This window comes from Clupea harengus, chromosome 8, assembly GCF_900700415.2.
Source record: "Clupea harengus chromosome 8, Ch_v2.0.2, whole genome shotgun sequence".
In the NCBI taxonomy this organism is placed as follows: Eukaryota; Metazoa; Chordata; class Actinopteri; order Clupeiformes; family Clupeidae; genus Clupea; species Clupea harengus.
Genome location: NC_045159.1, coordinates 3,938,933 through 3,965,443, shown reverse-complemented (window position 1 = coordinate 3,965,443; position 26,511 = coordinate 3,938,933). Strand labels below are relative to the sequence as shown.

Sequence of the window (26,511 nt, the reverse complement as noted above, 5' to 3'; positions counted from 1 at the left end):
CTACTGAGACTCAACATGAATGTGGACAACAGGTCTACAATCCTCCCTGTGTGCGTCGCCTAGTTTAGACTTAGCAAGCCTAGCATTTATGATCAAAACAATTCAGTTAATGACTCAAAATACTGTGTATAACTATGTGTATGCTACACAGTTAAGGATCAATGTTTCAAATCAACAGTATTGCCCTTTCAAACTGTTCTGCCCTGCAAGCAATGCTTTTGATATAGGATCATGTGCATCTTCCCTGGTGCGTCCCCATGCTAATCATGATCTGTCCTCACACACAGGGTCAGGACGCTTTCAGCAGGAACATGGTAATGACATTTTTAAAACGGCTGATTCTAACGGTCAAATCTAATGTATGGTTGATCATTTAGTGAAATTCGTACATGAAAAAACACATAGGTTTCAAGAAACTGACAAGTAACCCGTTGTATACAAACACATAGACATTTTAGGCACTTATTTGTCAGTAAACAAACCCAAAGTAACAATGAACAGTACCGTAAAATCTAGTCACATTCAATTATATAATCTCTTCATGTCAATGTGAAAATTGTGCTATGACTCATGCAAGTGATAAAATGAGCAACATGCTATTTGCGGAAACATTCCGTTTCCGAAAACATATTCAACTGTTTCCATCAAGCTGCACTTTACTAGATGTGTTTGTACGATAATGGTTTCCTACTTATTTATTTGTTACCTATTAGTTTGTTGACTTTTGTCTCGGACCAGATGGACTGTGATTCTTCTACCAAAGAATGCTAAGTGAGTTAATCTATCAGTTGCAATTGGTTAACAGGTAGTTAAGTTAGGACTAGCTGACAGGTATTTGATCATTTGTAATTTACGATATGGTGTCTTAAACAGTCTAACAGTCTAAAGTGAAGCAATATAATTTATTTATTTCACAGCGAAAAACTTCTAGCTACAGCAAAGTGTCTAGAGCACAGTATGCTCATATATGAAAGCAGGACACATAATATGTAGGAATCATACCTTGACAGCTAGACTCTGACTCAAACTGACAGCTCCACTGGTAACACCCATGAAATGTCTGTTTCTCTCACACCTGGCTTTCACCAGAAGCCATAGACCGCAATGAATTCCCCAACCAAAGAAAAAGGATAAGCAAATGACCCCCTAGGCCTACGCCCCGCCCTCAGTGGTCCTTGGTCAAAAGATGTGGTGATACAAAACCAAAAGTGTGAGCGCAAACTGGCTGACTGGTTTCCTGAAAGTGCTGATGCATGATGATAGCGGCTCTTACCTCTGCTCCACCCTGTAATGCATGGATGCTGTGCCACAGGGCTGGAGGGGCTGGTTTGAAACAGTCACCAACACCCTGACTAATTTAAACGACTTCAGTCATGACGCAATGTTTATCTTAAACTCAACATCCTGTCAGGGCTTTTTTGAGGAACGAGAGAGAGGAACATCATGGCCAAAAATGCTACTTTCAGTCTGAAACATTTACGGTCAGATAACAAACATCCTCCAACACCACTTTGATGTCCACTGCATTAATGTATTGCTTGAGCATTATTTTTTACACAAATGCTTGCTAAAGCAGACAGACAAATCTCTCTCACCACAGAAAGTTACCTCAGTGTTCTGAACAACAGGCCTTTTGGCTTTGCTTTGCTTTGCCTTGCCTTACTTAACTTTGTCAGCTGAATACAAAGCAGTGGCTTAAAAAGCACTGACTACTTAACTGGTATTAACATTCCCTGTGCTGCATCACAGAGGTTTTGAGCTGATTCAATGGTTTGGCAGGGGTCTTCAGTAAGGATGTGGAGCTGTATATCAAGCCGCTTCATCACATCCTCTGATGTGTCCCACAGGGCTGTGGCCAGGGTTCTCATTTATTCCTTAAATAACTCTGATTTTAAGAGCCTCCAAAGAGCCTAATACAGCATGGTGCGTTACTCCACATTTGAACGAAGAATCACACCATAAGCAAAAAGAAAGAAAAGAACTCTTGACAGGCTAGAATTCTCAGATATTTTAAAACAATCCTGTCCGCTTCATCATGTTGCTTCTGTGATGCCCTGTAGGCCATGTATCCCCTGGTAAAGTGGAGCTCACACACAGTAACTGAGGCTCTCACACACACACACACACACACACACACACACACCTCCACTACAGACCTGGAGCCAGCGCCTCACAGATCACAACAACAGATGTCCTCAGAGAAATGGAAAAAAAAAAGAGGGAGAAAGTCAGGTGACACTTAAGGAGAGAATGCACAAGATTTACTCACAGACAAAAACAAGCTGCAGTGGAAAAGAGATCCCCGAGTGCTGTGAAGCCTCAGCTGCGTGACTCCAGTCTGCGTGAGCTTCAGCATGCAGCCAACAGAAGACCCTGGCTGCCTTCGAAGGGCAGATCTGCCCATGCAGCAGTCCTGATAAGACAGCCTTCGGGAGACCCAGGGCCAAGAGCTACTGCTGACTGCCTTCACACTGTGATCAAGACGAGGAAGCTGGCTGCCTGCTGTGCGTGTGGGTCTGAGAGTGAGAGAGAGAGAGCGAGATGGGGAAGTATGGCAAAAGTTTTCCATTCATCTCACACCATTTTTCCAGACTTTCTCAGGAAGTGCAACATTTCCAATTTTTAGAGTCCAGGCTCTGTTAAGACGTCGTCTGATGTTGATTACACAGCCACCACAAGTTTACTCACCTGACTTTCTCAGGGCGCTACAACACTCTTTTAAAATGAAAATATTTCCTTTTCTCCATCTAGCCTGTTACTTGATTTACCTTAGGATCATCATTCAGACACTGACAAGGGGTGACTTATAAAATACAACTACAGCCTTGCAGTGCAGCATAATTTAATTGCACACGTTTGTTTGACCTCATTAGGGATGTGTGCTTTTATTCATGGCCCCTGCAGACTGGTGGATAGTGGATGTGCCAGTCTCCACTTCGATGGGTGGACAGACTCACACACAACCCTTCCTGGCCTCAGCTCAGTCTGACAAAGCCTGTCTTTGTGTGTCACACAGCTCTTAGCGGCAACAAGAGGAGAAGAAACGCTTTGCACACTTTTTCCAGCTTTTCCATTTACCCCAATTAAGTCGGCAAGCCTCAGAAATGCCAAGGACGAAGAAAATGTGGGCAGTCTTAAAAGCCGCTCACGACTCTCATTTTTCAAAAGCGCCAGTTAGTGGTGTGGCGGCAATGGGGTAACTCTGGCTGACCACGCCTACGCGGCACACAAAAAGGTTGTTCCAACAGTCCGCTAATGACTGAGAGATTTTAAGAGAGCTTTACAAGCCACCGCATCCTGTTTTACACCCCACACATGCAGATTTCAAACCTGATTAAGGAACAAACGCAGACTTTCTGCTAACAAGGCTACACTAGGCTGAATATGGGAGAAACAACAACAGTGACGTGGGCCACTCTAGCTTGGATGAATTAAGGGTTCAAGGAGTTCAACAGCATCAGTTCACTCATTACAGAAATTCAACAGCAACACTTACAATACATGGAAAAAAACAGGCTAGTAGTGCATGCCAAACAAATTGGAATTGGATGGCTATCTCTAAGGAACTGTCAACAAGAAATCAAACTCCACATCAGTTCATAGCACATAGTTCTAACCCTAAGTGTGGACAGAAGTACGGTATGCCTTTTTCACAATACAGGTAACATATGTAAGGACAGTAGCCCATCATCTATCATCACCTATTTGGTTTGGGCTTTTGACAACCATGGTTCAAATCAAATCCACAAGGCATTTTTCAACACAAATGTTGATATTAAATGAGTTGCAGTCCCACATAAACATAATAGCCTATTGTGAATTATCATTAAACTTTGACCGGTTAAATAATATTGGTTAGCCTACATAAAAGCTCTAAGCCAGTAGTTGGAACTTTCAAAACACTTAACATGATCAGGTAAACTATCAAGCTTTCACAATCTATGCCGTTCATTGATGCAATTACATGCACTGGGGACAGAAAGGGCTGCTGTTTCCTCATTCGAGTAAAGAGGACCTTGAACGAAACACGAGTGAGATACTTGATCAGAGCCAGATGAGTGGACAGACTTGCCTCTACGGACTCTGACGAGGGTCAGAGGGTAATGGAGAACAGTGAACATTTAATGTTCTGCCACGCAGTGGGCTGGCAGTCAGCGAGGCAACTGTACGTCCGCGCCCACCTGTTGTGTAATGAGGAACATGAGAGAAGCCTGAGGAGCGAGAGTCTGGTGTCACACTGCTCACATGAGCAGCAGATCTAATCCCTCCTGGCACAAACTCCTGGGCAACAACTTTCTCTTTGACTGTAGATAGTGTCTTTAGCCTAGGAACTCATTTGATATATTGTCAGCTCGTTCTCCCTAGCAAAAGGCATATTTGCTCTTGAAGTGGGTTGAGCACTGAGGCTAGACTTAACAGGAAATGTGCCTATTGATTTCAGTTTCCCTGGCATTCTATTGGTACTACAGCAGGTGAGCGCCACAACAGTGGTCAGCCAGATCTCTCAGGATTGCAAATAGTCCAATTGCATAGCCTACTCTATCGACTAAACAGTAGAAGAGACCAAAGTAAAGAATACTAGAGCCTAGCCCTTATTAAATCCTTGTTATTGTCTTTCCTCTGGTTGCGCTCCAAAACAGAACTAGTTGAAATCTGGAGCTGGTTAAATAACAATACATCCAGGACAAGCTCCATCGTAGGACTCAAATGTCTGACAACAGAGTGAGGGCCAGGTCAGCTTCAGTCCAGAGCTGCGCTCGCTTTCCGTCCTCTGCGGTATAGTGGCGGTGTGCCTGGGCGAGAGGGGAGATGCTGGCGCCAATGTAGGAAAAAAGCCATCAGCTCCTGACAGGAAGGTCATATGCGGAGTACGAGCCTCTGCCCCACCTCTGTCTCACTAAGTCTTCCAAAGCTGCTCTAAAACTGTTTCATTTCAGGACTACATTGCCACAAAAGAGACATCACTCTTTCTGGAACTCTCTTTCTGTCCTACTAGAGGGTTTCGTTTGGTCAAGGGGGATTTCTCGTTGCTCAGAGCAAGCTGTGCAGGGAAAAGCCCAAAACTATATTTATTTATGTTTCACTATGTGGTCTGTGGACTGCAGATCACAGGATCCATTAAAGATTTGGATAACAAATCGAATCAAATTGGATTTCAGGCTCAAGGACTAAGCCTTCATGATAGACTTCATGATGACCTACAGATAACATTAAAGTGTAAATAGCAGGCCATTCTTATGTTAATGAGATAAAACCAAAATAACATCTGGAAATGTCAATTTCAGACTTATCAGGCCCATTTCATATGGCATCACTCAAGAGATAGCCATACAGACCTTGTTGATCATTTCTAATATTTCTCATGTCTCATGAAACCCTCAGTCTGTCTCTGCCAGAAAAAGGCCAGACTAAACACGTGTGATTAATATTAGACATAATTGTTCCTAGTAGAATGCGAGGTCCACATAAAGGAAAAGGGTTTTGAGACAATTAAAGATTGAGGGAAACCTAGTAAAAGTAGTTATAAGGAGTAAAAGGCTGAGATTGAGAATAATGTCAATTTCTCAGTCCTTCTGTGTCAGCAAATCTTCAGCATCTGTTGAGCACCTGGCCTGGTGGGGTTGGTGTGTTTTAAGTGCTAAGTCATGAGGACTATAAAGTGAATCAGGAAGTGAGCGGCCCCTGTTCTGCTCCGACCCCTGTGGTGAGCTCTCCCAAAAGCCCCTCAGCAGTAGATGAGGATGTGAAAGTGCAGGAAGTCAAAGTGACCCTCTTATTGATTGCACTCTCAGCAGTCAGTTGTCATTATGACGTACAACACAGGCACTCGTTCATAAATCATTTCAGTATTATGTCGGTGAATTAAATGGAACAAATGCAACGTCTGCAAAAGTACTTTGATAAAGTTTGAGGGTTCCGAAATGCTCTTACACAGAACAAAATTCTGCATGTTGAATCATACTCATGCCATCATACTTAACTTTTCTGCATAAACAGACATCTTGGGTGCTGAATATAAAATGACCTCAGGATGAAAGAGGTGGTTTAAGCTTTTATCAGCACTTTTAAGATCAAAAAGTAAGAGAGCAAGAGCGAGGGAGTGAAGAGAAAAGCTGAGCGAACATTTGGCTCCTTAGACAGGTCAAATGCCCATCCTATCTGAAATTGCTTTTACATTGCGCCTTTACACAGCACAAATGGGAAACTGACACTGCTGTGTTGCAGGACCATCAGTATTGTGCTTCATCTGGAGTAAAACTACTTGTGAATTCACAGCATGAGAGCCAAAAAACTGCACATGATGCATAATTCATGCAATGGCTGCATCTTTCCCGCTCACGCAACAGCTTCCTGGATGTACACTGTCAACCACCCAATGAGCCCACATCAGTCACATCTCACAGGGCTACACAAGCCAAGATAAAGGAGAGCAGAGGGGCGAAGATTTAAGGTAGATGGCACAGCAGTTTCTAAATAGAAAAAAATAAAATAATTATCTATAGTTTTATCTTTATCACGATTTATATGTCCGAGGTGCCCGGCCTTATTTGTAAGACTGGTAATGGGCAAAGAGGACAGTGAGGTTTCAACTGATAGTTTCAGATCTGACACTGATACCACTGCATACTGTAGGATCACATTACACTGTCACACCCCACAAGCAGCTGACATTCAAGTGACTGGACTGATGGCACAGAGAGATGAGTTAATAGCTGTGCCACACAACAAGACCATTTAAAACATTCTGGTCTAGTAACAGATGAAATACAGCACATAGTTTTGTTGGAAATTAAACTTGTTCTTTGTTTCAGTCTGTTTTGGTTACTCTGCACGTCTTTCCTAGATTAACACCAAGTGCCCACAGAAAGCAGTCCTCAGTTCTAGGAGACCCTCTTGAGAGCAGCACCCACTATTGTTTTCGGTCACCAAAACAATGGTCTCAGTGCAGCCCTAAACAAGTATACTAATTCTTGAGCCACCTTGTTACAACATAGCCTCAACATCAGTCAGCACTCACTGTTTTACAAAGGTGGTAACTCTTCAAACAGGCAAAGCCTGTCTCCATAAAGAGTCTCCCCCTCCACTGCGTAGTCTGAAGCAGTGTGCTTGTGATTATATCTAAGGGCGTTGCGTTGCTAAATGCTATCTGATGTTCAAAGGTATTGACTTCCCAAAAGCTTGATGGTGCTTGAGACAGCTTGTCCTTCCGCTTCATAACTACTGCTAAAAACCACTCGTGCCGCTCCAAAGCCACGCATTTGCCTTGTTCAGATTAAAAGACTTGCCAGGCTCTGAATAAATATCAGACAACAATGAAAAGCAAAACAACCTACAGCACATGACTTTGGGCACTTCAGACTTAATGGTTCACTGCTCCCATTGCCCCATGGGAGCATCCCTGCCCTTACCTCTGGCCCCTTAGAATCAGGTCAGGACAGACACGACTGACACTGATCAGGTCAGGACAGACACGACTGATCAGGTCAGGACAGACACGACTGATCAGGTCAGGACAGACACGACTGACTCAGAGAAAGCACACAGTGCTCAGAACAACAGAGGAACATCAGACCACCTCATATAAAAGCCACTGTAGGCTATATTCCAATGTGTGACGATGAGATTCTCATGGACTGATCTTGAAAGACATCTGTAACGGCAGCATTCCAAACAGCCACTGAGGCTGAGTGTGATTTGCATGGCGAGTATGCAGTCCATTTCCTCTGCACATTCCAGTGGCACAAACCAGACCCGCCAAAAACGCAACGCTACTGCCCAGGAGCTCAGAGAATCCAAACTATCTATCATCAGAGAACACTGAAGCATACTTCACTTTTCAGCTTCACAAGACAAAACCACGTTACCGATTATAGTCCTATTACTATTGCAAGTTGAATTTGCAGGAGTGAAGTATGTGAAAACTGTGGATTAATAAATGACAAAGGATATAACGATGGAGTCAGCCCAGACACAACTAGGCTGTACATCAGTCATAACGAGTTCAACGCTCCATGTTCCATTAGAGAAGGACACAGAATGAGAAAAGATCTTTATGGAACAAGATGCAAGTCTCAGAACACAGAGCAGAAGCAAGTTCAAAGAGATATTATCCCTCAACTCATGGGGGGAAATAGTTTTCGAATACAAGATTAAATACTTTCAGATGAAGCACACACAAAATCTACACAGTTCATCCCTCCTGTAGTATTTCCAATGTCACATGTGTTACAGTCACAAAGACACTGAAAACACTGAGGACAACCAAAAGTACTGTAAATACCTTTGTTTCTGTCTCAGCCTCAAAAACAGCAGCTTGAAGTGTTCAGTCAAAATGTAGGTTAATTCCAAAGCCCATGAAGTGAGGCAGAGACATGGCATCTAAGCTAATAGAGAGACATTTAAAGTGCCTGTGCCCCTAAGACCACGAGAGACAGAGCCAAACTGGCGCACGCCTCTTTCCCAGATGGCCCTTATCTCTGCAATTAGTGCCTCTGCTTGAGAAAGGACGTGCCACTCACAGTTAACCAACTCCTCCTTGTACAGGGAAAGAGGGCATGAGGAGTGAGTAGGCAGGGGCATGTGGAGTGAGTAGGCAGGGGGATGTGGAGTGAGTAGGCAGGGGGATGTGCCGAATATTTTCATATTTGTCTGCAAGTCTGCAGAGGCATTAGCACAAGACTGGTACACGTGGTTGATAGAGGACCTTACCAAATCCAGTGGCAATTTGCTTACATCAGTGGTGGAAAAAGTCTGTTCTGTTCAGGAAAATGAAAACACAATGCTCATTTCCTCCAACAGCTTACTGCACCTGATGGGCTGAGAACCAGAGAGCCTTTGTGACCACGCCATCTAATGAGAAACCTTCAGCAGCAGGCAGGTTTATCCTCTTTACTGTGGGGCCACACCTTAGTTTCATTCTTCAGTCTAACAGATGCCTTCCTAAGGTAAACATTTGCTAAACCTTTAGTCTCATTTGTTTTGTCAGCCATATCGACAGTAACATTAAAGCATACAACAGACCATCGTTATAGTGCCTTCATGCACCCCGTGTGTTTATGACCTTTCACACAAGCTCTCTGTCCTTCTGTCTGGTCCATGTGTCCAAACCATAAAGGAGCACTGGTGTGAAACTAACCATGGTCTTTATTTAAACCGTGGGCACAACTTCAGCAATAACAAGGTATGAAAAGCCATGAGATACATTGTAGATACAAGTGTAGATGAGATTGTAGATACAAGTGTGGCTTGAGAGCATTTAACACGTCTTCACTTTCTTTTCCAGGTCTATTTTTGACTGATCCCTGAAGAACCCTTTTAGTGGGGCAGATAACAGCATTTTTTGATGAAGAATCGTTCAAATGTGGATACAAGCGCCAAAATTGGCACAATTACTCTATGGATACTGCTCTTCCAATAAAGAACGTTAGCCAACGCAAAAAAAGCTCATGTCGGCCGCGGCGGCCATTTTATTTCCCGCCATTATCAAAATATGCGTTTTCCATGATATCTCCTGAAAAAAACATCAAAGCACATATAAGATGATGTCAACCCCTATGTTTTGATGGTCAAGGATTGCAATGATACCATAGACAGCATCATTGAATGCTTTGTGGCATTCATGGCCACCATTTTGCCTTCCTCCATAACCGAATTCTGTATTTTGCGTCAAATCTCTTCAGCCAAACACAATAAATGAAAAGTGGTAATGTCTACCCCTATGTTTTGATGGTCAAGGATTACAATGATACCATACACAACACCATACACTTTATACATCTAAAGATAAGTCTAATTGTGAGGTATAATACTGTGGAATGGAAATCATAATATTAATAGACCTATTTTTCTAAGGGATTTTAGATGACATTTTATTTGAAGAAAGAAATAATATTTGAAAACAGAATTTGGGTTTTCTACCTGTTTTTCTTATTACTCCAAACTGGAATAACACAAATTGATGTACTGTCTCTTTAAGTGAGACTGTCTCTTAGAGATCAGATTTTGTTGGCGGCAACTGTTGCTAAGCAGAGCATATCTGAGGTAAGATCTATATTTTGTCTTACTTTCAAATTATTATTTATGTTAATTTCCAAGACTTAAGGGTTTTAAAGCATACCCTCTATATGTGAAAATATTTAATTTAAGGGTGTAATCTTATTGACAGATAACATAATTTGTTTATCAATTTCTGAGTTAATTAGACATTAGCTACATTGATTATTATTAGACAGCTGATTGATTATTAGCATTAGCTGAGCATGCTAATGTTTTAACATGAAGATTGAAAATGGTCACTGTAGCCCGTGTATTGGCTGTAAAATAACTATGTGACTCATTTGTTTGCACTTAGTAGTTACTTGTATGTACTACTTAATACATGTGTAATAAGCTGTTTGATTAATAGATAGAAATAATAATAATTAATAGATCCCAGCATATTACAGCATAGTTTCCCAATCTCTATATCAACATAACTTGTGCCAGTTTTATCTTGAGTATAGGCCTATGTAATGTGTTGTTTTCTTTTGAATCACTGGCACTTTTATGTTGTCATCTTGTACACTGAATTAGTTGCAACTATGTGTTTGTGTTGTTTTATGTTATAGGCATATATAGCAGAAATAGACTAGACTGCCAAGCAAGATGGCAAACTCTTCACCAGCACCAGCTAAGTGGCAAACCGACTGGAGCAAATGTTGTTTATGTCAAAAGGAGACACAAGAAGTTCTCAAAGCCCCGCCAACACGATATTCATCTGATCAGGATGGCTACAGCATGATTTCAATGAATATCCCCCTCTTTTATGAGATCAATGACCTGCCAATCATTCTCGATCCTGCACGGCTGGATGAGGGTGGTGGGATAGATGGAACATTGAGACGGAATAAGGCCATGTATCATCAGAGCTGCCGCCTCCTTTTCAACAACACAAAGCTTGACCGGGCCAAAAAAAGGAGAGCACAGAACAGTAATCAAGGTGATTGCCAAACAAAGATGCGCAGAGCTCACGAAGGTCAGAAGTCTACCCTAGCTTGCTTTCTCTGTAATACAGAAGCTCCAGCATCCGAGCTTAGACAAGTAATGACGATGCAACTTAACCAGAGACTAAATGAATGTGCCAAAGCACTTAATGATGGAAAACTTCTAGCAGCACTGAGTGGTGGAGATGCCATTGCCCAAGAGCTGAAATACCACGTCACATGTTTGACTAATCTCTACAACAGAGAAAGAGCATCCCTCAGAACCATCAAGAGACAAGCACGTGAACAGACACGTGAACAGAATGCATACCCACAGGCATTTTCTGAGCTGGTCATTTATATAGTGGAGACCAAATCTTGCTCCGAGGATCTGTCTGTCTTCCGGCTTGCAGATCTAGTTAACCTGTATCAGCAACGGCTAGAACAGCTGGGTGTGGACAAACCTGTAAATGCCACCAGACTTAAAGACCGATTGCTGGCCGAAGTACCGGAGTTGGAGGCTCATAAGCAAGGAATAAATGTACTCCTTGCCTTCAAAAGTGATGTCGGATCAGCTCTATCCCAAGCCTGTGAGTACGATGATGCCATGATCCTTGGAAAAGCAGCTAAGATCTTAAGAACACAGATGCTCAATCATAAGGCAAGTCTTGATGGGACATTCCATGAGGGTTGCATTGAAGAGGCAGTTCCATCCAGTCTCCTTCAGTTTGTAGGCATGATTGAACATGGTGCTGACATCAAATCACAGCTGTCATTTGGTGCATCAAAGACCGACCTTGCTATTGCCCAACTCCTGCAGTACAACTGCTATGCAAGGTATAGGGAAGGGGCATCAAAACATAGGCACCTGAAAGCCCGCGAGACTCCGTTTCCTATTTACATGGGGATGTCTGTCTATGCAAAGACCAGGAAAAAGGCGTTGGTGGAACTGTTACATGAGCATGGTGTCAGCATCTCATACGACAGGGTGCTGGAAATATCTGCACAGCTGGGAGAGGCAGCAGTAAGTAAATATGTTGAAGATGGTGTAGTCTGTCCATCTGTTTTGAGAAGTGGATTGTTCACTACAGCTGCCATGGATAACATAGATCACAATCCCACCGCAACAACAGCCACCACGTCTTTCCATGGCACCAGCATCTCGGTTTTTCAGCATCCAACATCAGATGACCAAGGTGAAAAACGCGAACAACTGAGTTTTGGGAAATACAAAGTGAAGAGAGTCCCAGAACTGCCCGACACCTTCACAAACATCCATCCTGCCTTTTTCAAAAAGAAAAATCCGTCTCCTCCGCCAAGTACTTTAACAGATTTGCCATGTGCCAGTGTACTGAGATCACAGATTGCTCTGGAGTATGAGTGGTTGGAGAAGATCACTGTGACTGAGGGGCCTGTAGATGTGACTTGGTCTGCACACCATGCTTCAAAGAAGAGAAGCCCTGCATTTGAGGTCAGCATCACATCACTGTTACCTCTGCTTCGTGATCAGGCCCACTCCGTTGCTACAGTCAAACATGTTATGGACAAAATCAAGGACATTGTATCATTCCTGAACCCAGGCCAGGTACCTGTTCTTGCTGCTGACCAACCAATCTACGCAGTAGCCAAGCAGGTACAGTGGCACTGGCCTGAGAAGTATGGTGAAGACAATTTTGTCATCATGTTTGGGGGTCTGCACATAGAGATGGCAGCACTGAGATCAATTGGAACTCTACTTCAGGACAGTGGTTGGACAGGGGCTCTGGTGGAGGCAGGGATTACTTCTTCTGGTACAGCTGAATCATTTCTGACAGCCTCAAGCATCACTAAAACACGGCAAATGCACCAAATTACAGCATGCAGCCTATACAAGCTCCTGAAGGCAGCTTACCAGAACCACTCCAATGACATCACTCAAAACGAAGACATGCTTGACTTTGAAGCTTGGTGTGAGAATAGAAAAAGACAAAGCCCCCAATTTAAATTCTGGCATTTGGTGTTGTCAATGGAACTTGTGATTCTCCTGCTAATCCGATCATTCAGGGAAGCCAACTTCAGCCTGTATTGTCAATCTCTGGCAGAGTTAATACCATATTTTTTTGCCAACAACAATGTAAATTATGCACGATGGCTTCCTATCCACCTCAAAGACATGATGACTCTCAAACATAGGCACCCTGAGATAGCACAGGAGTTTCAGAGTGGAAAATTTGTTGTGCACAAATCAGCCCGAGACTTCTCAGCAATTGCTATTGACCAAGCCCATGAACAGGCCAATGCTGTCATCAAGGCAAGTGGGGGAGCCATAGGTATCACTGAGGATCCATCAGCACTGAGGAGGTGGATGGTAGCTGGACCTGAGGTCAGCCGCTTGGTTCTTCAATATGAAGCATCATCCAGTGCCAGGGAGGGTGCAAAGCACACCAGTCACCATGAACAGACAGAACATGCTCAGATATCATTCCTTGATAGAGTCAATAAGCTAACCAGTGTCCTGGAGGATCTTGGGAATCCTTTTGCTGAGGAGAGCCATGATCTGTTTTCACTTGACACAAAGGATATCGCAAACCCAAGTGTCGCTGTGTTTATTCATACGCACTTTGAGAGAGGTAGAACCCGTTTCCAAGAGTTCATGAAAGGATTAGAGGAAAAAGAGCCCAGGCTTTATGAGCCTATCAAGAAGAATTGCACAAACTTCTTCCATCATGGCTCACCCTCAGTCAATTGTTCAAAAGAGAAAGTGCTGAAGGAGGACTGCCAGCTTTTCTCCAAGCTTTTCATCTCATGTCAGAGCAGAGAATGTGATCTCAAAGAGTTTTTTAAACATGAGAATCAGCCATTCCCTGCTGCCTTGAGTGATGGTGGGAGGCTCCACACTGTTCAAAAAGCTCAGTTGGCAGCCATACTTGAGTCTCTTGTCAAAATCTATGATACCGAACCAGAAGTAGAAACCATTATCATTGATGGCTCAGCACTCATCAACAGTTTGCCCCCACGGAGCTCTAAGACATTTGACGACTATGCATCATTTGAGTTTCTCCCAAAAGTACAGGCATACTCTGCGAAATACAAGAGAACAGACTTAGTCTTTGACGTGTACCAGCAATCAAGTCTGAAGGCAGAGACCAGGTCTAAGAGAGGACATGGAGCCAGAAGGAAAGTGACCAGCAATGGCAAAATACCAACTAACTGGCGGAACTTTCTTAGAAATGACAACAATAAAACTGAGTTGTTCCACTTCCTTGCTGACAAGGTTGCACAAGCATTGACACCAAATGTGCTTATAGTGACCAAAGAGGAGCAGGCTGTCAGCAATCAGTCCATCAACCTAGATGAAGTCAGTTCATGCCCACATGAGGAAGCGGACACCAGGATCTTTGTCCATGCCAAGCATGCAGTCAAAAATGGCAGCAAAAACATCATGATCAAAGCCAGTGATACAGACGTCCTTGTTATAGCAGTCAGTGCTTTACCAGTTCTTCAAGCAGCAGGTCTACAACAGTTATGGATTGCTTTTGGTCAAGGAGTGAACATGAGGTGGATTCCTGTACATGACCTCTGTCAGTGTATAGGAAGAGAGAGGAGCAGAGGAATCCTTTTCTTCCATGCCTTTACAGGCTGTGATGTTGTTTCAGCCTTCCGTGGCAAAGGGAAGAAGACTGCTTGGCAAACGTGGGGTGTATTTGATGAAGCCTCTGAAGTCTTCACCAAACTCAGCCACTATCCACCAAGAATACATGACAGTGACCTGAAGACTTTAGAAAGGTTTGTGGTCATGATGTATGACAAATCCAGTGAAGCAGCAGGAGTGGATGATGCCAGGTTGGACTTGTTTGCTAGAAAACAGCGGTCATACGAAGCCATTCCTCCGACTAAAGCAGCATTGCTTCAGCATGTAAAGCGTGCAGCCTACCAGGCAGGCTGCATTTGGAGTCAGGCAACAGCATTTCAACCAGAACCAGAGAGTCCTTCTGAGTGGGGATGGACCAAGAAAGATGATCAGTGGCAGGTCCTCTGGACAGAGCTATCACCAATAGCAGAGAGTTGCCAGCAGCTGACCAAATGTGGATGCAAGGTAGAATGCAAAGGAAGATGCAAATGTTACCAGTTTGGTCTTACCTGTACAGCTCTGTGCAGCTGTAGGTGTCTGGACTAGAAAGAACTGCAATGAACTTTCAAACATTTTAGATGTCTCAGAAAAACAAAATAGATCTAACCTCCTCAATAACATGATACATTCTGTTTATTAAACATTCTTCATATTAAATAATTTTTCCGTCTTTTTCCATGTTATTTATTAGAGATGTCACCAAAAGACCCTCAATCATTAAGATTTTTTACATTATTGATGTTCCCAGGGCAAATAATAGAGGATTTAATGGTAAAAATATAAAAATATGTCCCATGGGTACAATTCTGTGGCAGAATATGTCTGTCAAGCAGCAAAATTGGCGGCCATCTTGGAAAATGGCGGCCATTTTTGAAATTTAAGTGGCTAACGTTCTTTATTTAATTAATGACCCCAGAGGGATACATATACCAAATTTAGTGCTTGTATCCACTTTTGAACGATTGTTACAGTTATCTGCCCCACTATTTCTGATGTATCTCCATGTTGAACATATGTTGTGCTGTGGGCTAGGCTGACACACCAGCTGACCAGAATGACTGACTCTACAGTGTGTCACTGTACTCATACACTGCACTGGGTCTGTTTTCAAAAAAAGAAAAATGCAGTGTAGCAGAGTGCAGAGTTGACCTCTGTTACAACACAGACATTGCCTATGTTAATTATCATTGCTATGTGAGATACATTACTATGATGTGGTTTTCTGTCGTTCTCATGCCTTGGTAAATACCTAGACCTGAAATGGGGTTACTATGTATAAGGCTGCAGTGCTGTTGGTTAGGGTTAGAGAACGTTACGGAGAGAACTAGAGATCACTGCAGCGCTAAGCTAATAGATGTGACCCTGCAGCTGCAGATGAAGGTGACTCCACTGGCTTCCCTTCCTTACCCATCACACACACAAGCACACATACACTGGCTTCCCTTCCTCACCCATCACACATACAAGCCAAGATAAATAAACAATGTAAACAATGTAACAAAGGCCTTAATGACATTGATGACATACCGATGACAGTACATGAACCTAGTAAGAACATAATCAAATCTACAAAAAGTCAGATATTACGCAAAAATGAATATGTACTCTCGAATCATACAATCAATCACAAACACAAATAAATACTTAGTCCACAGAATCAGCTGAAATCAGACAGCCAAAGAGGACAAATGAACACTACATACCGATGCTATCCCATTAGTCCGTGACAGAGCCAGAATCCTGGGGAGTTATAGATATGCCTGAGAATTATTTTATGAGGCAAGATTTCCCCAAACAAAGCACAACAACAAAACCCACGTGCTTCCTCTTGTTGCAACAACAGAGACCTCCCTTCACGTGCTGCTCAGGACGTATGAGGCAGGTGGACCCCTCTGTCCTCTAAGAAACGTCCCCTCTCTCCTCCCACACACAGATTCACACACGCACACATCCCCACTTGGCCAATAAGAAGCCTCCTCATCCTCCCCTCACACAGATGGACCTGCCCCTCCTTTACAGAGTGCACGCTATTTATAGGCACTCCATTCCCCTTCATATGTGTGTGTGTGTGTGTGTGTGTGTGTGTGTGTGTGTGTGTGTGTGTGTGTGTGTGTGTGTGTGTGTGTGTGTGTGTGTGTGTGTGTGCACGTCCAGTTGCTGTAATGAGTACAGCAGAGGAGAGGGCACAATGTGACTAGGACACTGATTTCATTTTTTCCCTACATGAACTCATTTAGGGGAGGCTACCAGGATGAGTGTGGTTGTCTGTATTCACCATACAAAAAGCACCTGCCGGTGTGTGTTATACCTGCAAAACATGTTTGAAAACTCTCAATCGAAGGCAAAGCATGCCATTCCTATGGAATCTCTCACATTTCCTACTACCTTACCTAACACAATTTCCAAAATAAGAGTAGTATGGCATCAGCAGCATTTTGTTAGAGGCCTATCCATTTTGTAGTCTAACAATAGTCTATAAACGACCCTGAGAGTCTACAAGCTAACCTAACAGAGGTTGTAAGCGACACTTCTGGAACACTAGCTAGTTTTACAGTCTGACAGTCTAAACTCTAAAACTCGGGGTCAAGTCACTCTGTTGGGCTCTGTGAAAACAACTCAAACTTTAACTCAATCCAATCAAGAAACTTCCAAAAAGACAGACATCCCTGCCAACCCCTTATTTTGAGCGTGCACCACACATTGAAGGGAGCAAGTGGCTACCTACAATGGCTGAGCCAAGCTGAGGTGGTTACTAAGAACTGTTGACATCACTTACAGTATTTTTAAGCAAAATTAGAAATATCCTCACAAACATAAACCACAACCATAGTATTTTAAATGTGTTTAAATATATCTGTATAGTTGTGTGGTGGTCTGGTGTTTTAGCCTACGTATTAATTGAAGCGACAGGAAATTATATGGATAAGTCATAACGTCCTCCAGTAGATCTCAGTCTAGTTTACTCTAAACGCCATCCGTATTCAGTCTGGTGGATGTGTTGACACACAGCCTAGCATGCTGGGTCTCTGAGCTCAACCTGGGACAGTGTGTTCTGTACAAAAAACTAAGACTTGAGTGCCAAAGACTTTCTTGCTATTTCCATTTCTTGGACAGTCTGTCATAAGAAAAGCAAGGGTGTAATTACCTACAAATAGCTTCCACATAACCAAGGAAGGAGGGGAAATATTTTCTTTTATTCTGCCTTCAAAGTACAGTATGAAGTAAAAACAAAAGAAAAACAATCTGAGCTTTCATCACCCTAAATGTTTTTTTTTTGTTAGTTTGCTAGTATTTTCCTTCATCACTGTGTAAATTCAGAAGTAGGCAGCCACACACCAACTCTTTATGAGGCACCTGTCATTAAGCTATTTTCTTTAACTAAGCTGCCTTGAAGAAGCAACATACTATACATTAGAAAAACACATTTGTCTGCTTCTGTTGCACATTTAAATTGAGAGCTTCAAAGCAACACTATGCAACACTTTGCCACTTTTTGAGGTACAATTTTGTAGACAACTAGGTTTTTGGTCAAGGATAGACAAACACAGGTGTCATTCCCACTAGCCATCCCAGATATGCAGTATGTAGCTCTGTGTTACGGGTAGGAACACCCTGTGAAAATGTAAGAAAAACTTTCACAGCACAGTACTGCCAACTGTATTGCCAAAAGAGACCAGTTTGTTAGCAAGCTTCTATCAGTGCCAACTGGGCTGTTGATGGTATTTACAAGGGTTCTGCGTGCCTTTTAGGCAGTTACCTTACTAGTTTCAGACCAAAACTCCTTACTGCTTCTTTAATATGACATGGAGTGGGGGTTGGACAAACATTTGACTGAGAACAGGGATGGACTGGCCATCTGGCATACTGGGCACTTTCTTGGTGGGCCGTTGCGTCATTCGGGCCGTCATTTGAATCCGACTTTAATTTAATTTTGTATTCAATTATTTCTTGACTGGCCCATAAAGTAAAAACAGCACCCCACCTTTTTTGAAGAAGATGCTTTTTGCACATCTTTAACAGGGAATCCAATAATTCTGGCCCTGATGTTAATACTCAGTTATCTCTCACCTAATGTCTCCATAAAACTGACTCATGAGACTATTAAAAAACCTTAGATCTTATACTTGTATTAATTACTGCAAAGCTTTATGGTTTGGGTATGGTACACTGGGTAGCCTGCACTGCAATATAATGTAAGGGAAGCACAAAGGTGCGTGGTGTAATCAACTGTGGTGGGCGTGTCTGAGCTAAAATGCCAGGGCAGATTTGTTGTCCCAGTCCAGCCTGACCGAGAACAGCACAAGAAAACAATTACGATTTATTAGACCACATACATTCAGTTCGGTTACTCAAAACACGATATCATGTAAACAATGCTAACAGGTTGTAATATAGCGGATCATTTCTAGATATTTATTTTTCAGTATGAGTATTTTCATGTTACTGTTTCATTTGCCCAGTAGTTCAGTGTCCGATATCAGTAGCGTGCTTCAAATTGTATAATTCGTCAGTATAAGTAGGACATATAAGACATATAAGTAGGCCATCTGAGAATATAACGTTAACTCATACTTTGCTCGAGAACTGAAATGTAACATAAAAAGCTTGTGTCACAAAGTTTGGTATCGTTGATAATATACATTAAACCCAACCCCAAGAACGTATTCACAGTGTCTTCAAGTTATTTTCATATTAAGCTGCATCTCCTCATTAATGCAACTGAGTGCATTAGCACATTATAACAGTAAGTGGCGATGTATGTTTTGGGTCTTCGAATTCAGCTCTTGGGAAGATATTTTTACGACGCATCTACCCACAACTCCAACATGGTATCTACATTGAACGACAGATGTCCCCATTTGACTCTGCCGGCTTTCTAGCGCTCATCATTTTGCTGCAGCATGCTGCCTTTATCTGTAATGGTCCCTTTACTATCTTTTTCTAACACTACATTTTGTAGTCGACAACTGTAATGTTGGCGCCATCAAGCTAGCGTGACAGTACAGGTTAACATTAACGTTAGCTTGGTAAAACGTCCGTTAACAAAAGTGCTTTGAACTAACGTTACTGTAAACTGCTTGTCGTCGTTCTGTGATGAAATAGCCATGCCTCTGTGACAGAATACCATACACCAAATGAAGGCTAAACTGTAAAAGGTAAATAACATGTTTCAAATGAAAAACGTTGTTAAATGAGGAAAACAGTCCTCACCTGTTCAGTCGTTGATGCGCAAGTATGATGTTGGCTAAAGCGCGGGGATTTTTAGTTGTCCACCAGGTGGAGCACGCGTGCTTGGTGCAGTGAACGCGGTGACTTGTGGTTTCTGTAGTCCAGTAGGTTTGTGTTTCGAGGGCAGGTCGTCTTACAAAAAAAATTCTCATCGCTTTTAAGAGGGAAGAAAACAAACTATCAAACAAACAAACGAACAAAACAAAAAACAGAAATTATTTTCTCTGAATTTCGACAATCACGGTCCTGTGGAGCTTACGCTTTACGAATTGCCCATGTGACCCTATGAATCATGTCAGTATAAAATATCCTTTTTTTGTCTAACCTGAAGGCCTACACCCAATTTAGGCCAAAGGGGAAAATCACAAATCCCATTACAAACACGTTACATTCATCGCAACCATACCATGATCTTGCCGATGGATCTAGGCTATTGGTATTTTATTAATTTAATTATAATTATGTAGTTGAATTCGAAATGTAGCCTACAAAAAATACAAATGTGTTCCATCAGTGGGTTTAAGAATAGCCTGCTTTGAAAGTTTATTTTATTTATGTAGTATTTTCACCAATGGACTCGTAAGATGATTTTTTATACCAGAGATGATTTCCATACTTATACTTAATATAACAGCTGTAGAGTTGCATGGTTCAGATCTTCCTCTTCGAGAAGATCCATATATATTTGATCTGCTTTCTCTGTGTTCCCAGAAAGGGCATAGATATCTGCAAGAACAATTTTCCCGGTAGTGTAGAATGGGTAAAAACTGGTGACCTCTTCATAAATGTGGATGCATTTTCTCATCAGCTCCCTGAAATCTGCTTTACCCTGCATATGCAGCGATTTAAAAATCTTCATTTTATAACAAACTGCCAGCTTCTTTTTGGCTTCTCTTTCAGAGGGGTATTTCTTCACCATCTCTTCTGCAACTTCCACAGCTGAATACAGGGACAGAAAACGTGTCATTTTCATCATACTTTTATCAATTATTTTTAAATACCAGCATTCGTTTCCTGGTGATATCAGGTAGGCCTCTATGCAGCCTGATGGAATGTGAAGCCTAAAAATATGTTTGTTTCCCGCTATCATGTAACTATCAACCTCACGACTCAGAATAGAGACTACATATGACAACCATCTATACTTAGCCATTCGAAATACAGGGCTTTAATTGTGTCTGTTCCTTCAATTCAGTGAAATAAATCCACATTATAGTTTATATACACACACTGAGGCAACAGAGTTGAATCCTTTAATTTGGATAAGTCTAATAAAATATGGTCCTTGTCAGAGATAATAAAAGATAATAATGTAACTGTTAATTCTATTTCCTTATGGAAATAACAAGAGGTGACCATATTACGACATCCAGCTACAGTATATATCAAATGACGTGACAAACATGAACAGGTCATGTGAGCATTGGGTTGTTGCTATATCTCATTGAGGTTTGCTTTGGAATAATATGTTAATCTGTGAAATGAATTGACAGATCACAGCACAAACTGTGTTAGCCAAATATACTATATATACTTTATTTAAAAATAAATCATACACTCATAATTAGTATGAGATAAAAAAAAGAATGCATGCGTAAAAAGAATGTCCTTATTAAAATATAATTTTATTTAGTTTTGACTTTAGTTTGACCTTGACAGTATAATCCATGACAGTAATATTAAAGCACTGGTGAAATGTTTTCTACGCATTACACAGCATTGACATTTTGATTGCTCAAAATACATCACCTCCTTTTTTGTTTCTTTCTTTAGATGTCACATTATGAGCAGTGGTTTTACAGGCATGTCAAGGCATACGGACTACAACACAGGATCACCTTTACAGTGAGCATTATAACATACATGGGACACTTAAACACAAAACACTGAATTATGAATTTAATTTATTTCCGTGTGAACGTCTGTATATATTTTCCATTATTTGAGTGTGAAAATAATGTATGTACTTTCAGTCAGCTTTGCATCGTTCATGTGTTCATTACATTCCAGAAGTATCTCGATTTAACATCATTACAACTATCTGTATAAACAAACAGACCAGCAGCAGAAAATCAGTTCTGTCCAAGTCTGGACAGAAAGGCTTTGATTTCATCACATCTTCGATGGTTGCTACGACAAGCAACTGACCTGAGAATTTGGATGCTTTTCTTTCTCTCCCAAGATTGTGTAGGGATTTCTGCAGCTTTTTTGTAGTAATCAATGGACTCGTCAGATGATTTTTTATACCAGAGATGATTTCCATACTTATACTTAATATAACAGCTGTAGAGTTGCATGGTTCAGATCTTCCTCTTCGAGAAGATCCATATATATTTGATCTGCTTTCTCTGTGTTCCCAGAAAGGGCATAGATATCTGCAAGAACAATTTTCCTGGTAGTGTAGAATGGGTAAAAACTGGTGACCTCTTCATAAATGTGGATGCATTATCTCATCAGCTCCCTGAAATCTGCTTTACCCTGCATATGCAGTGATTTAAACATCTTCATTTTATAAAAGACTGCCAGCTTCTTTTTGGCTTCTCTTTCAGAGGGGTATTTCTTCACCATCTCTTCTGCAACTTCCACAGCTGAATCCAGGGACAGAAAACGAAAGAAATAAAGAACTTCTGCAAGGCCATGAAGCCACGGTCTTAGCCTCTGAACTAGGTCATGAGCCTCTCTCACAGTGTCCTCTGTGTTCCTGCCAACCTGCGCCAATGCTGCCAAGTAGACAGCTGCCAGGCGTAGGTTATCTGGATCCATTGTCTTGGCATGTTTGATTTGCTGTATGATTTCCTCTCTCAACTCCTCATCCCCTGCGTCAAAATTAACTCTATACTTGGCGAGAGCAAGGCCTGTATGCCACCCTTTCCTGTCTGGGTCTCCTCTTAAAGCCAGCTCAAAGTTATCTATTGCTTTTTGCTTGAAATCACGCTCAAACTTCACCTGAGTCCAGCCTTTCTCCCCATATACCTCTGGATGCAGATCACAACCGGGTGGGGCAGGAAAATCCTCCTGGAGCCTAGCCACTTCCTTCAGATAAGCTTTGCTTTTTGCTTGCTCACCCAAAAGGTAATGCACCCAGGCAAGGTTTGCCTGGTTCACCAGAAGGCATGGTCCTCTCCCCTCCATGTTATGTCCTTTGAGCGCCACCTCAGCCTTTTGCAGGTACGTCAGTGCTTCCTCTGGGGATTTGCTGATGTGGTAGGTGATGTAACCCAGTAGGTTGTACAGGTGCCCCTCCCAAGCACAATCATGCTGACTGCACTACTCCAAATAATGTTGCAGATGGCGAACATTGCCACTGAGGCTCCAGGTGAAGTGGCACTCTAGGTTGTCTAGGTGTCTTTCCAGAGGAGTCTTTAATGAGCTAGAGAGAGAGAGAGAGAGATAAGCACTGTTAGAATCCCCTTACCATTGTCATAAACAGAACACATGTGCATACGCTACAGATCAAAGTAGTTCTCATACTGATGTTACTATATCAGCCATGTGTTCTAAATGTAGCCTTATGTTATCTACAGTGACTAACAGAGGTAGAAATGTAAGTAAAAGCAATCTTACCAGTAAAGATTATTCTAGCATGAGACGACACATGCCAGTGGTTAGCAAACGTGTGTATTGATATAGTTTCAAATCATACTTACTCTATGATGGCTTGCAATATTGTGGTAGTGAATTAAGAAATTATATAATGTCTTCTCCAAACAGCTTATTTCAAGAGTTCAGAGCTTCCTGCTTGTGATGGAAATCTGATAATTACCAGTCTAATGAGATCAGTCTTATAATAAGAGATAAGTATAAAGTGTATTAGTCTTCTGCAGAATGATCAGAGACACACAGAAAACACAGCAAGCAGTCTGTGAGAATCGGATGAATTCTCTTACAGGCAGTGTCTATTTAACAGAGTTACAGAGATAAGAAGAACAGGGAGTATCACTGTTCCAGTACATTGTATTCTCAAGGAAAAAGGAACAAACAAATCACACCAGTTCTCCTCAATGATTCACATGACGTGCTTTACACAATGACACGTGCAATTCACATAATTTCTAATAAACTACAAACCTCTAATATATATACAGTGGGGAAAATAAGTATTTGAACCCCTGCCGATTTTCCGAAGTTTGGCCACTTGCAAAGAAATGTGTGATCTATAATTGTAATAGTAGGTGTATTTTAACAGTGAGAAACAGAATATCAACAAAAAAAATCCAGAAAACTGCATTTTATAACATTTATGACTTAATTTGCATTTCATGCAGAAAATAAGTATTTATTAGTATTATTTGTTTGTTGATATTCTATTTCTGACTGTTAAAATACACCTACCATTACAATTATAGATCACACATTTCTTTGCAAGTGGCCAAACTTGCGAAATCGGCAGGGGTTCAAATACTTATTTTCCCCACTGTAGGTCCTTGCTTTATCAAGTGAGTTATAAAGCCAAGTGCTTAACACCCCCCACCTTTGACTGAGCTTGTCTGGTTGATGAAAGCAACACTTCCGTCATGTCTTCCTGTTTCTAAAGAAATAAAACCAAAGAAGCAAAGCTGAAGAAACAAAAAAAAATGTTCCCTTGAAATAGAGAGAGACTTCAGCAGTAATCTTTTAACATTGTAAGGCGAGGGTTTATGGTTACAATGATCATTACATTATATTTACACTGTGCATCTTCCTCCCTTTACAAAAAGTGCATGTATGTTGGCCCATCTGTTGAGAGGAGACGGTATTGTTTTTTTTTCACAAAACAAACAAACTGTTAGTTATAAACTTTGCTATCAACGTTTAGCGAAATTATCTTAATATGTTTTAAACCATGATGTCAATGGCTCACACTAGTTTTGGTGAAAAGTGTGTGGTTATGCTATCAGTCGCTGAAATATTGTGCTGAGGTGGTCATCCGAGTGATGTCCTTAACACATTTCTTCATTTTGTTTGTTAAACATTTGCCTTAGTGGTGTGTGTCTTATATGGAATAAGGCTTGTTATTTTTCAGAGTGAATACTATCCTGACTCCTCTTCAACACTTCAAGATGAAATGCAGAGGGAGTGGCATGCATCTGAAGAGGATAGTGGATTTCCCTTCCCTATTCAGACATCTCACCACATACGTGTAACTGAAGTCCCATCAGTGTCACTGTCGAATTTACCAAAAGCTTGCTTTTGGCACAGCCAACCACAAACTAGTGATCTAGTAAAAACTATACAAACTATTAATTTACTTAAAAACATTGCGTGTGAGAAAGTTGCCTCGTTTCCAGCATTTTTTTTACAGTGTAGATTAGGATCAGATAGAACAGATACAGTTTTGGTTTACAAGGATCGAAAAGAGGATTGAGGTTAAGGACATCACTTGGATGACCACTTCAGCACAATACTTCAGCGACTGATAAAATAACTGAACACTAAACTTTTCACCAAAACCAGTATTAGTCAGTCATTATGGTTTGGTAGGGCATTGTGACGCAGTTCAGATGTCATTATTAGGTTATAGCAGTGGTATAAGGTAGAAGGTGTTAGACCTAAATCTTTTAGAAATAAGTCTACATAAGTTTAAGCTATTTAGGACTTGATGTAGGATGTTGACACAAAAAATGTCCTCTATGCTCTGTTATTACAAATGTTAAAAAATGCATTCAGAAATTTCTAATTGCATTTGTAAGCATTGCTAATTGAATTTTGGTATTTTGTGTTCCAGTCCTTTAACATGTATTCGGCTGTGGGAAGTGTCCTATAGCTTTAGTTTATGGTACATGTTCTTTTATAGCCTACTACAATGAGATTAGGCCTAGTTGTCATGACAGAATAAGTTGAAATGAAAAAAAAAGAAGAACCTGATCCTGAACCAGTTGCCATAGCAACACAATCACTGCTTACAACACAATTACAATAACTATTCTGTACAAATTCTACTCTGCTGATAATACATACTGTATGCCTATTTACCCATATCTGCCGTCATTTTACATAGTTTTCTGGTTCATTGCCCTGCTTATCCTTAGTAATAACCTTATGAGGACACTGTATGCCCACTAAGTAATTCTGTATGTAGTAGTAGTATGTAGTATGTTATGTATGTAGTATGTTGTTCTTCTATGTTTCATGGAATCGTGTATGTATCATGTACATATGCTGCAGGTGTGCTAATATCTTTTATCCTCTGATTCACTTGTATGAATCCACCTGCTTGCTCCTGATTCTCTCTTCTCCTTCTCTCCCCCCTTGCCTTCTGTTGATCATTTCTTGATGATTATGACTGACTATATGAACGGTTACGATGAGACATTTCAATTCAGCATGATTCAGGAAAAAAGACTAGCCTATTGCCTTATTACAGCAGTTATGGCATGACCATGTATTTGGCTTTGGTTTAGTTTCGATACTGTTGGGAGTATTTGGAATGATGGATATATATTCGTCTGAGGTGTGAGCTATGCTTCTTCTATTCACATTGTTAGGTGTTGTATGGTCTTTAAATCTTCTTCAGTTGCCCTCTAAACAGTGGTTTAAGACTTCTACATTTTTAAATGTCAGTATCTCCATAGAAGGTATGTATGCATCAGGTATGAGAACTTACTGTGTCCTTAATGCCAGAATACCATTCCTGTATAAAAATGAATAATTAAAACTAACACTGCTTTTCCAAGAGATTAAACATTTTATTGACGATCAACTGTTTCTAAAGGGTTAGCAAACATGCCGGGC

The 26,511-nt window shown here is 41.3% G+C and overlaps 2 protein-coding genes across 4 annotated transcripts in view; both read right to left on the bottom strand.

Annotated features, from left to right (window-relative positions):
• specc1 (sperm antigen with calponin homology and coiled-coil domains 1) overlaps positions 1 to 16,523 on the bottom strand; it is an 80,034-nt gene extending 63,511 nt beyond the window's left edge. The window contains exons 1-2 of one of the 3 annotated variants that reach the window (XM_031571546.2): positions 16,275 to 16,523; positions 2,270 to 2,516 (exon numbers count right to left, since the gene is read on the bottom strand). The gene's annotated coding sequence lies outside the window, so the exon portion shown is untranslated. Of the gene's footprint in view, positions 1 to 1,002; positions 1,167 to 1,273; positions 1,936 to 2,269; positions 2,517 to 16,274 lie in introns of those variants that run through there. The other 2 variants (XM_031571548.2, XM_031571547.2) reach the window with 2 other exon arrangements.
• A 5,581-nt stretch (positions 16,524 to 22,104) lies between these two features.
• LOC116221433 (interferon-induced protein with tetratricopeptide repeats 1B-like) lies at positions 22,105 to 23,292 on the bottom strand. The gene is made up of 2 exons (XM_042708383.1): positions 23,281 to 23,292; positions 22,105 to 23,067 (listed from the first exon to the last, which is right to left on the bottom strand). The coding sequence occupies exons 1-2, from the start codon at positions 23,290 to 23,292 to the stop codon at positions 22,246 to 22,248; spliced, it is 834 nt and encodes a 277-aa protein (XP_042564317.1). The 3' UTR covers positions 22,105 to 22,245.
• Between the last annotated feature and the right edge of the window lie 3,219 nt (positions 23,293 to 26,511).